General features: G+C 36.6%; 1 protein-coding gene across 7 annotated transcripts in view; it reads right to left on the bottom strand.

Moving 5' to 3' along the window:
- Positions 1 to 13,621, bottom strand: part of CNOT1 (CCR4-NOT transcription complex subunit 1) — a 111,790-nt gene that overhangs the window by 59,995 nt on the left and 38,174 nt on the right. For all 7 annotated transcript variants that reach the window (XM_059152689.1, XM_059152694.1, XM_059152692.1 and 4 more), the window contains exons 3-10: positions 8,644 to 8,751; positions 7,749 to 7,847; positions 7,272 to 7,340; positions 7,131 to 7,185; positions 6,675 to 6,878; positions 5,092 to 5,260; positions 2,673 to 2,799; positions 2,414 to 2,524 (exon numbers count right to left, since the gene is read on the bottom strand). In XM_059152689.1, coding sequence (XP_059008672.1) covers positions 2,414 to 2,524; positions 2,673 to 2,799; positions 5,092 to 5,260; positions 6,675 to 6,878; positions 7,131 to 7,185; positions 7,272 to 7,340; positions 7,749 to 7,847; positions 8,644 to 8,751 — 942 coding nt within the window. The remainder of the gene's footprint in view (positions 1 to 2,413; positions 2,525 to 2,672; positions 2,800 to 5,091; positions 5,261 to 6,674; positions 6,879 to 7,130; positions 7,186 to 7,271; positions 7,341 to 7,748; positions 7,848 to 8,643; positions 8,752 to 13,621) is intronic.

Raw genomic sequence — 13,621 nt, 5'->3', positions numbered from 1 at the left:
GGTCTGCTTCGCCCTCTGACCTTCCCCTTCTCATGCTCACTCTCTCTCATTCTCTTTCCCTCTCAAATAAATAAAAATCTTAAGGGGGAGGGGGAAAGCAAAGGAAGCAAGTTTACAGAAGATAATTTACCAAACACTCTGCACAAAGTACTAAATTTATTTTATGCTTGAAAAGAAAAAGGCTGTGCACACTCTATACTTAAAAATCCTCGAAGTAGGGGCGCCTGGGTGGCTCAGTGGGTTAAGCCGCTGCCTTCAGCTCAGGTCATGATCTCAGGGTCCTGGGATCGAGCCCCGCATCGGGCTCTCTGCTCAGCAGGGAGCCTGCTTCCCTCTCTCTCTCTCTGCCTGCCTCTCTGTCTACTTGTGATCTCTCTCTGTCAAATAAATAAATAAAATCTTTAAAAAAAAAAAAAAAAAAATCCTCGAAGTACCATGGACAGTTTAGTTTTGCTCTAAGGCAACTCCTTGCAAGCCATGAAGACATCAATGCTTGCTTTACAAAGCAAGGGTACAAAGAACAAACTTCAAAAGTAGTATTCACTCTAAGGGAACAACAACATTCAGAAAATAAGATTTTCTCTTCTTTCTAACATTTGTTTCAAGTACTGACTATAACAGAACAGAACCAATAATGTGTTATTACACAGCATTATCATAGAGACAATTTAGTAAATCCAGAGCTAAGTTTGGTAAGATGTAAGAATCTCCTTGGTTTCTTCCTCTCATCTTTGCTGGGCAATGGAGAAATCAAATTGCTGACCCAAAATGAAATTGTCTTCTGCTCCCTGCCACAAAAAGTATGTAAAAAACTCAAGAAGGAAGAAAAGAGATTACTAACTCAACAGTTCAAACCCACAGTGCAGGCTCTCAATTTTATAGCCTTTTGCACGCTCTGAAAACAGCAAACAGGATTGGTAACATGAAATACTGTCCTTATCTGCAATTTTTAAAAGAGAATTTCAGTAAGGCAATATAGTACAATGATGGAACTACTGAGTGAAAAGGGCATTTTTTACTTATGCGTGATCACAAGATAAAATCAAAACAGTAAGTTGGGGGGGCGCCTGGGTGGCTCAGTAGTTAAGTGTCTGCCTTCTGCCCAGATCATGATCCCAGGGTACTGAGACGGAGCCCCCAAATCGGGTTCCCTGCTAAGTGGGGAGTCTGCTTCTCCCTCCAGCCCTTGCCCTGCTCGTGCTCTCTCACTCTGGCTAGGTGTTCTCCCTTAAATAAATAAAATCTTTAAAAATAAAAAAGTGGTATCCATACGTAATAAAACTGGTAATTTTTTTTCATTTCCAAATTTTGTGCCATGATCAAGTATTATTTTTTCCTACTACTAAAGGAGAATAAATCTGAATACTATAAATCTACCTATCAAGAAAAATTTAAAAATCCATGGAAGTCGTCTGTAACCCAATTATATCTATAAATCACTAACATAGAAAACTAAAAATGAGAATTAGGATCAATGTCCTGAGACCTTACAAGGAATATTATGTTGTAAATATATATAGATATAGATATAGATATCTCTATATCTATATCTCTAGTCTTCAAAGTTGTATCTTGTTCCTAGATATTTTATGGATGAGAATGAAGATATTACATACATCCTGACTCCATTATTCCCCCACTGATTACACTTTATCATCCCCAATTCTCAAGGTTTCATTCCTACATGTTTTACTTAAGCATTTTTACATTGTAGGAAAGATACTTTGTTTATCTGGGGTCAAATTATTTAGTTTATGGATATTCTGTAAGTTAAAGTAGTAAGAGAAATATGAATTTTATTATCCTTATCCACTATGAACAAGACAGCAGAATTTTTGTTGTACTTTCCACAAAACATTCAGAAGGCCTCCTTTCTCAGTAATTCCTTATAAAATCACTACTTTGCACTAAATTTGTTTCTTCAAAATAACCACACACCAGGACTTCACCAAACTCAGCAGTGTCACTCAGAATTGAACAGCAACAACTCCTAATGAACAAAACAGGTATGTAATTATGAACTATCTCCAGAAGATAATCACTTTGTAAAGTTCATTACTTTGGAGCCAAGGAAGTTGGGAAACCCCAAAACACTGCTGCTCTCATTCAGCTAAGCATTTTATTTATTAAAATTTGCTTTCTTGGGGCGCCTGGATGACTCAGTGTTAAAGACCCTGCCTTCAGCTCAGCTCATGATCCCAGGGTCCTGGGATCAAGTTCCGCATCAGGCTCTCTGCTCTGCAGGAGCCTGCTTCCCTTCCTCTCTCTCTGCCTGCCTCTCTACTTGTGATCTCTGTCAAATAAATAAATAAAATCTTTAAAAAATAAAATAATAAAATAAAATAAAATCTGATTTCTTTGGGCTCTATCATATTAACATCATGCATATAAAATCATGATTACATGTACTCACCAGTTCTTTGAGAACATCAATCAAGACTTCTACATTCCATGTGTGTGCCTGTGCTCCATCACTTTTATCTTTTCCATCACTCCAGATCCCACTGCCAGGAGCAGAGATACTCTGTACAAGTAAAATTTGAATTAAACAAACCCAACTACTTAATGTGTTCAGCTCTGGTTGGCAGATCAATCATACTATAATTTAATAAAGAAAGTAAAGAGGACAGGATATTAATTCACACTGTAGAACAGCTGATTTCTATATTTACCTGTAATGGAATTCCATCTGTCAATCCTGAATGAGTTCGAGCCATCATCCCCAAAACCCTGGCAACCTGGGCAGCTGTGACCTCCCGAACACCAAACTGCATGATTATATTGCGACATTCTTCAATACTGAAACAGAAATTAAACCTCAGGAAAACGCTTCCGCCTTCAATACAAAGGTTAAGAAATGTTAATATACAAAAGCCCTGAGTGAAATCCTTGGACTTTTCCTAGTATGACTTTATTCCATGTTATTTTATATAGCTAGAAATATAAAAAGTACCTACTTAACTAAGAAAATGGGAAAACTTTTCCTTTTCACTGTATCTATATAAAAAGATAAGAACTAGCTCAATCTACTGTGGTAATCATTTTCCAATATATGTAAATCAAACCATATATGTAAATCACACCATCATGCTATATGCTTGAACTTGTACAGTGATGTATATCTGTATCAATTATTTCACAACAGAACTGAAAGAAAATAGGAAAATGGAAAAGGTTTAAAAGATCAATGGAAGAAAATACAAGCCAGGAGTAATGATTATCCTTCACAAAAGCAAAATTAATTTCCTCCACCTTCAATAGAATCAAGTTTATAATACTGATATTTAGGGCACACCTAGGTGGCTCAGTTGGTTAACTACAGACTCCTGATTTCAGCTCACAATATGATCTCAGGGTCATGACATTGACATAGAGCCCAGTGTGGAAATCAATCTTCTCTCTCTCCTTCCCTTCTGGCCCTCCCCCAGCCATAAAATACATATATATATACATATATACATATATATATATACACACACACACACATTTGTTTTTTTAAAATGTAAGATAAAATGCTGAAACTCGAGGTGAGTTTGATTATTTTGATATGCACAAACCCTTGAAAATGTATCCTAACTCTTCTACTTTGCTCCTTGAATTTTAACTAAATAAAAGTTTTATGCCAGGCACACAGTCACACCCAACAAATATATTTTCAAAAATAAATGGAAATTTGGTTTCTGTGAAGTTTGAAAAACATTAAAAAGTCAAAGTCAAAACAGAACATAGTAATACCCTTAATTAACTCTCAAGAAAATACTGAGTCTGGCGCCTGGGTGGCTCAGTTGGTTAGGCAACTGCCTTTAGCTCAGGTCATGATCCCAGACTCTCAGGATCAAGTCCCGCATCATGCTCCCAGCTTGATTGGGGAGGGGGGGTCTGCTTCTCCCTCTGACCTTCTTCCCTCTCATGCTCTCACTTACTTACTTTCTCTCTCTCAAAAAAAAAAAAAAAAAAAAGGAAGAAGTCGTCTACAAGAAAATACTGACAATCCACTTTATCATAGTAATAGTAGTAGTAAAGGGGTGAAAGTATTTCCTTTGGTGTCCCTAGCAAGAGACAAAAACACTGAAGCAGCAGCTTTGTTAAACAAGAAAAGGAAACTGGAGAAAATGAAGGTACAGTAGGGATTTGAAGGTACAGTGAGGGAAGAGAAAAGAGAAACACATCAAGTAGGATAAAATTTCCATGAAGCCTTGTCTCAATGCTTTCTCTCCCATAAAAGCTAGAATTGTCTATCTGCAACTCGAGTAGGAACCTCTGATTTCTAAATTTGAGAAACTAGAGGAGGAGAGAGATATTTATATATATAAATATATATAAATTTTATATATATAAATATCTCTCTCCTCCTCTAGTTTCTCAAATATATATATATATATTTGAGAAATATATATATATATATATATATTTGTGTGTGTGTATATATATATATACACACACACACACACATACATATATATATATATAAATTAATACAGGCATACCTGGGAGATTTTGTAGGTTTAGCTCTACACAACCATTAACAGATCAAGTCAAACGAACTTATTCACTTCCCGGTGTAAGTTATGTTTACACTATACTGCAGGTCTACTGCATGTGCAATTGCATTACATCTAAACAAAATGTACATACCTGAATTAAAAAATACTCTTTTGATAAAAATTGCTAGCTATCATCTGAGCTTTCAGTGAGTTGTAATCACTGATGACAAACCACCATTATACAGTAATATTACTATATTACTATACAAATATAGTAATGAAAAAGTTTGAAATACTGTGAGAAATGTCAGAATGTGACACAAAGACAAACTAATAAGCAAATGTTATTGGGAAAATGGTGGCAACAGACCTGCTGTATACAGGTTGCCACAAACTTCAGTTTGGAGAAAAAGTGCAGTATCTGTGAAACACAACAAAGTAAAGCATACAAAATGAGGTATGCCTATGTGTGGAAGATTAAATTCAGAAGCAAAACTCAGAGACAAAGATGAGGGCACATTAACTAATCTTAGGAACTTGCCTTAAAGAATTATTACATCATATCTGGCACAAGAGTAATCAGAAGTTCAGTACGTTTTATACCAACCTTGCACAAAAGCCATAGCCTACTTCCTGCATAAAATCAGCCAAGGAGCTCTCCATCATGGTTTTAGCTACCCCTCCAGAATCAGGCAGGATCCTGTCCATTAGAATGTCCCGTTTTTCAGGGTATAAAAGTGGTGCAAGCACCACGGGACAGCGTTCCTGGGGAAAATCTGAAGGACAAAAGATTACAACTGCTATACTGATTAAAAACAAACTATCCTCATTTACTCTTTCTAGAAGCCCCCAAACCTGAATCTTCCACACATTCATTTTCAAAGTTTTTTCCCAATCCAACTCATCCAAGTTAGGACCTTAACACCAATTCCAAAATATGGATGCTTTTGCTTGGGTATATATTTTTAAGTTTTGTATTAGGATCCTAATACAACACCTAGAGACCAAGTCACATCCTAAATATTACTTCAAATTTTCACAGTAGGACTATCAGTTTCCATACAAAAAAGACATCAGAGACAATTAGAATATCACTATCAATTTCAGGAAGAAAATTTCTTATCACTGAGAAGTTAATGCAGTTTAAAATTAAACTGACGCCTGGGTGGCTGTCAGTTAAGTGGCTGCCTTCAGCTCAGGTCATGATCCCAGGATCCTGGGATCCAGTCCTACATCCGGCTCCTTGCTCAGCGGGGGAGCCTGCGTCTCCCCCTGCCTCTACTCTCTCTGACAAATAAATAAATAAAATCTTTAAAAAAAAAAAAAAAGTAGCTGTTAAAAAAATTTTTTTAATTAAATTCAACTATATAGGGGGCACCTGTCTAGATCAGTTGATACAGCATGGAATTCTTGATCTCAGAGTTTTGAGTTCAAGCCTCTCATGAGGTGCAGAGACTACTTAAATAGATAAGCGTACTTTAAAAATATTTTAAATTAAAGGACACTTTGGTAGCTCAGTCAGTTAAGTACACAACTCTTACTTTTAGGTCAGGTCATGGCCTCAGAGTCCTGGGACTCAGCTGGGCAATCAGTGGGGAGTCTGCTTCTTTTCTCCCTCTCCCTCTGCCCTTTCCCCCAGCTGGTAGGCATTTTCTCTTTCTCTCTCAAATAAATAAATCTATCTTTTAAAAGATTTTTTTTAAAAGGTAAGAGTGAAAATAAATAGTGGTTAGTGTATAATCAAAGATTTGTTTTAAGAAGACTACTCAGCTCCACAAAACAAAAATCAGAGAAAAGAACATCAACAACAGGACCAGGAGTTATCTTAGCATAGCAATTCAAATAGTCCAAGAACTAAAGTGGGCATATCAATAATGACCAATTTTTTCTAAGTAAAAAGAGTATGTCCCAACAACATAGTCTCCATCACCTTAAAGGAGAAAAAAAGACTATATGAAACATACCAAGTCTTAACCGAGATTGTTATCTATAGGACAAGATTACTGAAGTTACGTTCATTTTATACCTTTCCTATGGGGCTTTAATCACTTTCATATGTGAAATTACAAAATTCTCTCTTAAAAAATGAAAAGTAAATCATCGTCTTCATGTGTATTCTAAAATCCTTCTGTCATGTATTTGTGTTCATCCTAAGAAATCACCTTTTGTAAGCAATAGATACTCTTTTACCTCTGCGCAGCGTCTTAAGAAAAGCGTCTATTTGTTCCTGTCCAACTCCAAAGGCTCCCTTCTGCCCAAAGAGGAGATGGGAGAGGAGGAGATGTAGGACCTCTATTGCTATATCTTGGAAGCCACCTTCTTGATTTCCACTGACGTCTGCGTCAATGTAAGAACGCAGAAGATCAGGAAGCTTCTGTTTGATAAACTGGGCAGCTAGAAGTCAGGTAAATCAAAAACCACAAGTTACTTTTGCACCACAACAGGTAAAAACTCACATCAGAACACAGATGACCATCATCTTCATTCACCAACTCACCCCTCACCCGCTCATGTTTAAGACAAACTAAAAGAAAATAATCTTAGATTATTTTACGAAGTCTAAACTATGAAGCCTCAAGATTCAAAAACTCATGGGTTTTAAAGAAATAATTTCACTACAGGATCTTTAAGAAAAAAGTAACTTACCAAAACCTCTGAGATCTGAGCTGGAAGAATTCAAGAGGGCAAGGCCAAAAATTACCTGAAACAATAGGGATTAGGTTGTTCAAAGAGTCAAGTAACTGTTTTAATTCCAATTTTGCCTATCTCTCTTCTTAAATCACTTACCTCTTGTACTTTGCTTAACTTGAGAACTTTACTCAGCTGGGCAAATAAGTGGGGTGCAGGCTTTAAACTCTGAAACAAACCAAACTTTATTTTAAAACAAGAAGAACTTAAAAAGAAAAAAGAACGTAATGATTTTCAAGATAAAAACACCTATTCACTCAATCAAGGTACTACACAGGAGTGAAAGAATTCTGTAGTCTTATCAGAAACAACACCCCATATCCTAGAACTGTGAAATGACAATCTTAAGACTTCACATGATCTGGTTTTAGTAAGTCTCTACTTATTATCAAACTGTCTTGATTTTGCTAGAAAATTAAAAAAACCCAAACTACTGAAAATTTTAAATTAAAATAGATCACTATGAGATCAAGGTTTAAAGCCTTTTTAGAAAGTCACATTCTTTAAAAAAAAAAAAAAAAAAAAAAAAAAGGAAAGTCATATTCTTAAGACTACTAAGACAAAAGCAATACCAACCTTCTGATAGTGCAATGGATTATCAATGGCATAGGACAGCGTCGAAATAAAATTTGGCTTTGTAATCAGCGACGCACACTCCTGAATCAGAAACTGAGTCTTTAAAAATAAAAAGTGAATCTTCATTAGCACTAACATTCATCTCTTCACAGACGCAGAGGTACTCAGAACATTAAAGCATAATCCAATACTGTATATTGTTTCCATACCTTATCAAAATTAGCTCTTTAAAAATCCCATTTAAACTACTTAAGAGTCTACTAGCAACAAGTTAAATATCAACACCTTTACAAAATAGTTTCCCTTGACAGATAACTGTAAGGAACAATATAATGACAAACCATTACCAGACTGAAAATCAAACCAAAGAAATTCTATCTAGAACAAGAGATCCCCTCTCTGCCTTACTTACTTGTCAAGCAGGACTTCCCCCATTCCTGTTTCCCACAGACAGGTCTGATCCCCAGCAATCTAAGCCGGACCTAGGTAGCTATTAATGGTCTGCAGCCAGGCAGGAGAGGGGAAGGACGAAAACAAAGGACAAGTCCCGGGACGCCTGGGTGGCTCAGTGGGTTAAAGCCTCTACTTTCAGATCAGGTCATGATCCCAGGGTCCTGGGATCGAGTCCCGCATCGGGCTCTCTGCTTCCGCAGGAAGCCTGCTTCCTCCTCTCTCTCTCTGCCTGCATCTCTCCTACTTGTGATCTCTGTCTGTCAAATAAATAAATAAAATCTTTAAAAAAAAAAAAAAAGGACAAGTCCCAATACCTTTCATTCATTCAGTCAGCTAAGATGACTCTGCATGACTTGTAGGTGTTATTTGCTACACAATGCCCAAGATGCAATTCACTGAACAATTAAATCTAAGTAAACATAAATTCTGTAAGCCCCAATACCTGATGAAAATCTTTGCCACTGCTTTTACCATCGCCACTGAAATCCACATGTGAAAATAGGCAGCGTAATAAATGCCTGTCTGCCTCAGGACCGTGCCGATTCACAATCTATAAAGACCAAAAATATAAATTTATAGTCACCATTAAAGAGAATTTAACAAAAAAAAGTCTCTATGCAAAATCCCAAAATACATTAATTGTTCATTTTGATTAAGAGTTATAGGAATTAATAAAATGGAGGTGCCAATATTTTATAATTGTTTTTTAAATGTTTCCTACAGTCACGGACAGGAAAAATAGAATAAATTAATTAGTTCATATAAATAACTGTGTGCACTTTGGTCAGTATCTAAACCAAAACACAAAGTAGCAAAAATGACATGTAATAAGAATAGAGAATGTTTTTCTTTTTCTTTTTTTTAAAGTTGTAAGGCAACAATTCTGTAACAAACTGTATTTATTCAAGTTTCACTTCTTCTATGCATTATAAATCACTCTAACGCAACGGTAACTCCTTAAAATAGACAAGGCAATGACTTAAATAAACCAGTCTGGGGACACCGGGTGGGCTCACTGGGTCAAGCATGCCGCCCCTGATGTCGGCTCAGGTCTCCATCTCAGGGTTTTGGGTTCAAGCCTCGCACTGGGCTCCACACTGGGCATAGAGCTTACTTAAAAAAATAAATACAAAAAAATAAAGTCTGACTTCAGTACTTTAGATCTTTAGATGCTGCCCACAAGCTCCATTAGTTTCTTGCCGTTTCTCAAATTTACCAATGTTGGTACTTGCTATTCTAACTTAAAGTTTTAGGCATCTACATATGGGCTGTTCTCTCAGTTCCTTTCATAGCTACATGACCAGCCCCACCATCACCACTTTATCCTGTTTTACTTTTCCCCGTAGAGCTTATGGCCACCTGATAATTTCTGTTTATTTTCTATGTCCCTCACTAGACTAAGTTGCACAAGAGCACAGAATTTGTGCTGTGATACTCATTTCTTCACACCTAGAAAAGAGCTTAGCACACAGTAAGTACAGAATAATCATTTATCAAATGCTTTTTTGAGATATTACAAGTAATATTTTCTTACACTTTAGGCTAAGTATGGTACTGAGATTCCTTGGTTTTATCTTCAACAATTCTGTCAAAATTTACTGCAATTTTATAGATGAAGAGACGAACACTTGCATCAGATTATATGAGCCTTAAATCCCATAGTGGATGAGCTGAGAAATCAGAATTCATAGTCCAACTCCAGAGCCTATATGCTTTCCACTGAATCGTAATTATGTGGTACCTGGTTAAATTAACTTATTTCAGTTTCAGTTTTTCCCACCCCGAAAACTCAGGTAGTTAAACATAAGACACCAATTTTTACACTGTCCTACAGATATTTAAAATTAAAAATCAATAAAATCAAATAATAAGAACCTCGACATCTCAAAAAATTACTGTGAACCTATTCACAATGTATTGATTCTCTGGGCTCTTACAGTTCCTTAAGTCCTATAAAAGCAGAGATTATTTTTTTCCCTATCCCCTAGAATGCTAAAAACATCTTAAAGAGGCAATTCAAATTAGTCAGGAATAAAATTACTTATGCTCCAACCACCAAATGGACCTCTCCCTAAAATGAACAAGAATACTTGGCTTTGGGGCGCCTGGGTGGCTCAGTCTATTAAGCCTCTGCCTTTGGCTCAGATCATAATCCCAGGGTCCTGGGATCGAGCCCACATAGGGAGGTCTATGCTCAGCAGGGATCCTGCGTCTCCCTCTCCCTGGCACTCTGTTTGTGGGCATGTGCTTTGCTCTGTCAAACAAATAAATGAAACCTTTAGGAAGAAAAAAAGAGATCATCTGGCTTTAACAAGTATTTGACCACATACTAGATACTATGCAAGGTACAGCAAATGTAGCAGTAGGAGAGAGCAATGGGCTTTATAGCTCTCATGAAGTATGATCTCACAGGGGAAAAAAGTATGAAGAATTTCTGATAATACTGTCATAGGAAAAAACAAAACAGGGTTATGTGACATGGATAGGGGGGGGAGTGGTGCCTCAGAAAGGCCTTCCCTAAAGATGTAACATATAAGCTGAGATTTAAAATACTGAGGTAACAACAATCACAGAAAGAGCTTGAGGAAAGATCATTTCAGGCAAAAAGTAAATAGTATGCAGGGGCGCCTGGGTGGCTCAGTAGGTTAAAGCCTCAGCCTTCAGCTCAGGTCATGATCCCAGGGTCCTGAGATCAAGCCCTGCATTGGGCTCTCTGTTCAGCGGCAAGCCTGCTTCCCCCTCTCTATCTGCCTGCTTCTCTGTCTACTTGTGATCTCTGTCAAATAAATAAAATCTTAAAAGAAAAAAAAGTAGATAGTATGCAAATGCATTTAATAACAAAAAAAGTCAGAGGGAGTCAAGTTCAAGAGTCTAGATAATGGTTAAGGAACCTACCAACTTATCTGCTATTACACCAATCTAAAGATGGAAGAGATATTCTGCTTGACTGTTAAAAGCCAAAGAACAAAACAAACAAAACAAAACACACAAAACAGGGGTGCCTGGCTATCTCAATCAGTTAAGCTTCAGGCTCTTGGTTTCAGCTTGGGTTATGATAGCAAGGTTGTGGGAAGTCTGTTCAGATACTTTCTCCCTTCCTCCTCTGCCCCTCCTGGCTCGTACCCTCACTTTCTCAAATAAATAAAAAAATAAAATCTTTAAAAAACAAAAAAATGTTTAAATTTTTAACTAGAATAAACAATCTTATGACTGTCTCTTCTCATCCTTCCACTGACTTCTACAATATTATGTAATTTTACAATTGCTTTTACAGTCACTCAATCTTACCAACAACCCTAGGAAGGACAAACAATACCACATTAATACAGATAAAGATTCTTTTTAGAAAATCAAGGTTGCAATGACTAACAAATTTCACACATAAGTTGCAGGATAGTGGTATGATCTGAAGATGTGTTTTGTAACTGCTAGGTAAACAGAATGTTCATTCAGTGATACCACGCTGCCCCTTCATTAGAAGAAAACTTTTCCTGTTTTGTTTTCCCACTAAAGTGCTATTTTAAAAGCATGGTCTTGGATTGCAAAGATGTTGAAATAAGATATCATTGCTCCCACAAGATCAAGTCCTATGCATTTTCACTTAAAATTTAAACCATTCCACTCACTGAACAGGGGAGACCAGTAAAATATTTCAGTTTTAGATTAAGTACATTACAATCTGGTAATTGAATCTTTAGGCTACATTGAAAATAAATTAACTGTATCAAAAGCAAACTACAATATTTCTATAATGATCTGATCTGTAGTTAGAGTAACAAATTCTCATCTACAATCACATATTAAGAGGAACATTAACAAACAGTGCATTTACAGTGGTAGAGATTCAGAAAACCATGTGAAATGGTTAGAAAAAGGGGACACTATCTGCCCTAGAGAACACATGAGAAAGAATTAAAGATTTAATTGTGTGAAGGGTAATTACATGAAATAATTAATCTTATACAGAGAAAGAGCCTCAAACATTTATTTTAGCTCACTGTAAGAAAATTCCTAATAATGTTGTCCACAAAAGGTAACCTCCATAGTAAGAAACAACAAAAATCCCTCTCTATTAATACTTGTTACACTCTTCTTTGGGTAGAATGTTGATAATCAGCAGTTACCTGATGATTTATGCCTGCGACGTAGCGCCAAAAAGCAGATTTTGTGTGTGTGTGTGTGTGTATGTATGGATATAGATTTTCACACAAACGCTCTAAAAGACTTATAAAAAGAAAAATACAAAACCTAACAGATTATCTCAAAGGTATTAAAAAAAAAACAAGATTCTACACAACTACGAAGTACCAATTTTGGGGCACCTGTGGCTCAGTCAGTTAAGCTCAAGTCATCATCTCAGGGTCATGAGAACCCCTCCCCCACTTCAAAAATAAGTATCAGATTTTTGAAATTTTTTTTTAAAGATTTTTATTTATTTACTTGATAGAGATCACAAGCAGACAGAGAGGCAGGCAGAGAGAGGGGGGAAGCAGGCTCCCCGCTGAGCAGAGAGCCCGATGTGGGGCTCGATCCCAGGACCCCGAGATCATGACCTGAGCCGAAGGCAGAGGCCTAAACCACTAAGCCACCCAGGCGCCCCAGATTTTTGAAATTTAAATTGAAGGCAGTAACTCTATACCTTACAATAATCACAGTTTTAGACTGTAATACACTCTACAGAGGTAATAAAGCATCTTCATATTTATCATACTTGTTAAACAATTTTAACTTTTAAAAAAATACTGATTTTAGTTTTCATTATCCTATCTGTATGAATAACTTTGGGTTTCTATGAAATATTTTGGATTTACTTGAATCCATTTCAATATATAATATATTTCCAGTAATGGGTGCCTGATTGTCTCAGTTGATGGAGCACACTACTCTTGATCTCAGGTAGTTGAGTTCAAGCCCCACAATGGGTGGGCACGGAGCCCACCTTAAAAAAAAAAGAACGAGGTGCACCTGGGTGGCTCAGTGGGTTAAGCTGCTGCCTTCGGCTCAGGTCATGATCTCAGGGTCCTGAGATCGAGTCCCACATCGGGCTCTCTGCTCAGCGGGGAGCCTGCTTCCTCCTCTCTCTCTGCCTGCCTCTCTGCCTACTTGTGATCTCTCTCTGTCAAATAAATAAATAAAATCTTAAAAAAAAAAAAAAAAAAGAATTGAAACAACCAAAAACCACATTTCTAGGAAGACTAAATCGCTTTTTAAATAAAAGTTTTACAGATAACTTTGGGAACAAAAATTTTACATAATTATCAAACAAAACTAAATTATTAAAAACGTATTATCTAAATATTTAAAGTAATAAATAAACAATGAAGCCAGAACTATATCCACCTGGTGGTAGAACTATGCAGAGAACTACTCTAAATAACTATAATATAGTAATCTGATGGTACCTCTCTAGTGAGATACTA

The sequence above is a fragment of the Mustela lutreola genome, chromosome 16, assembly GCF_030435805.1.
Source record: "Mustela lutreola isolate mMusLut2 chromosome 16, mMusLut2.pri, whole genome shotgun sequence".
NCBI lineage: Eukaryota > Metazoa > Chordata > Mammalia > Carnivora > Mustelidae > Mustela > Mustela lutreola.
This window is presented reverse-complemented; position numbering and strand designations above follow the sequence as displayed.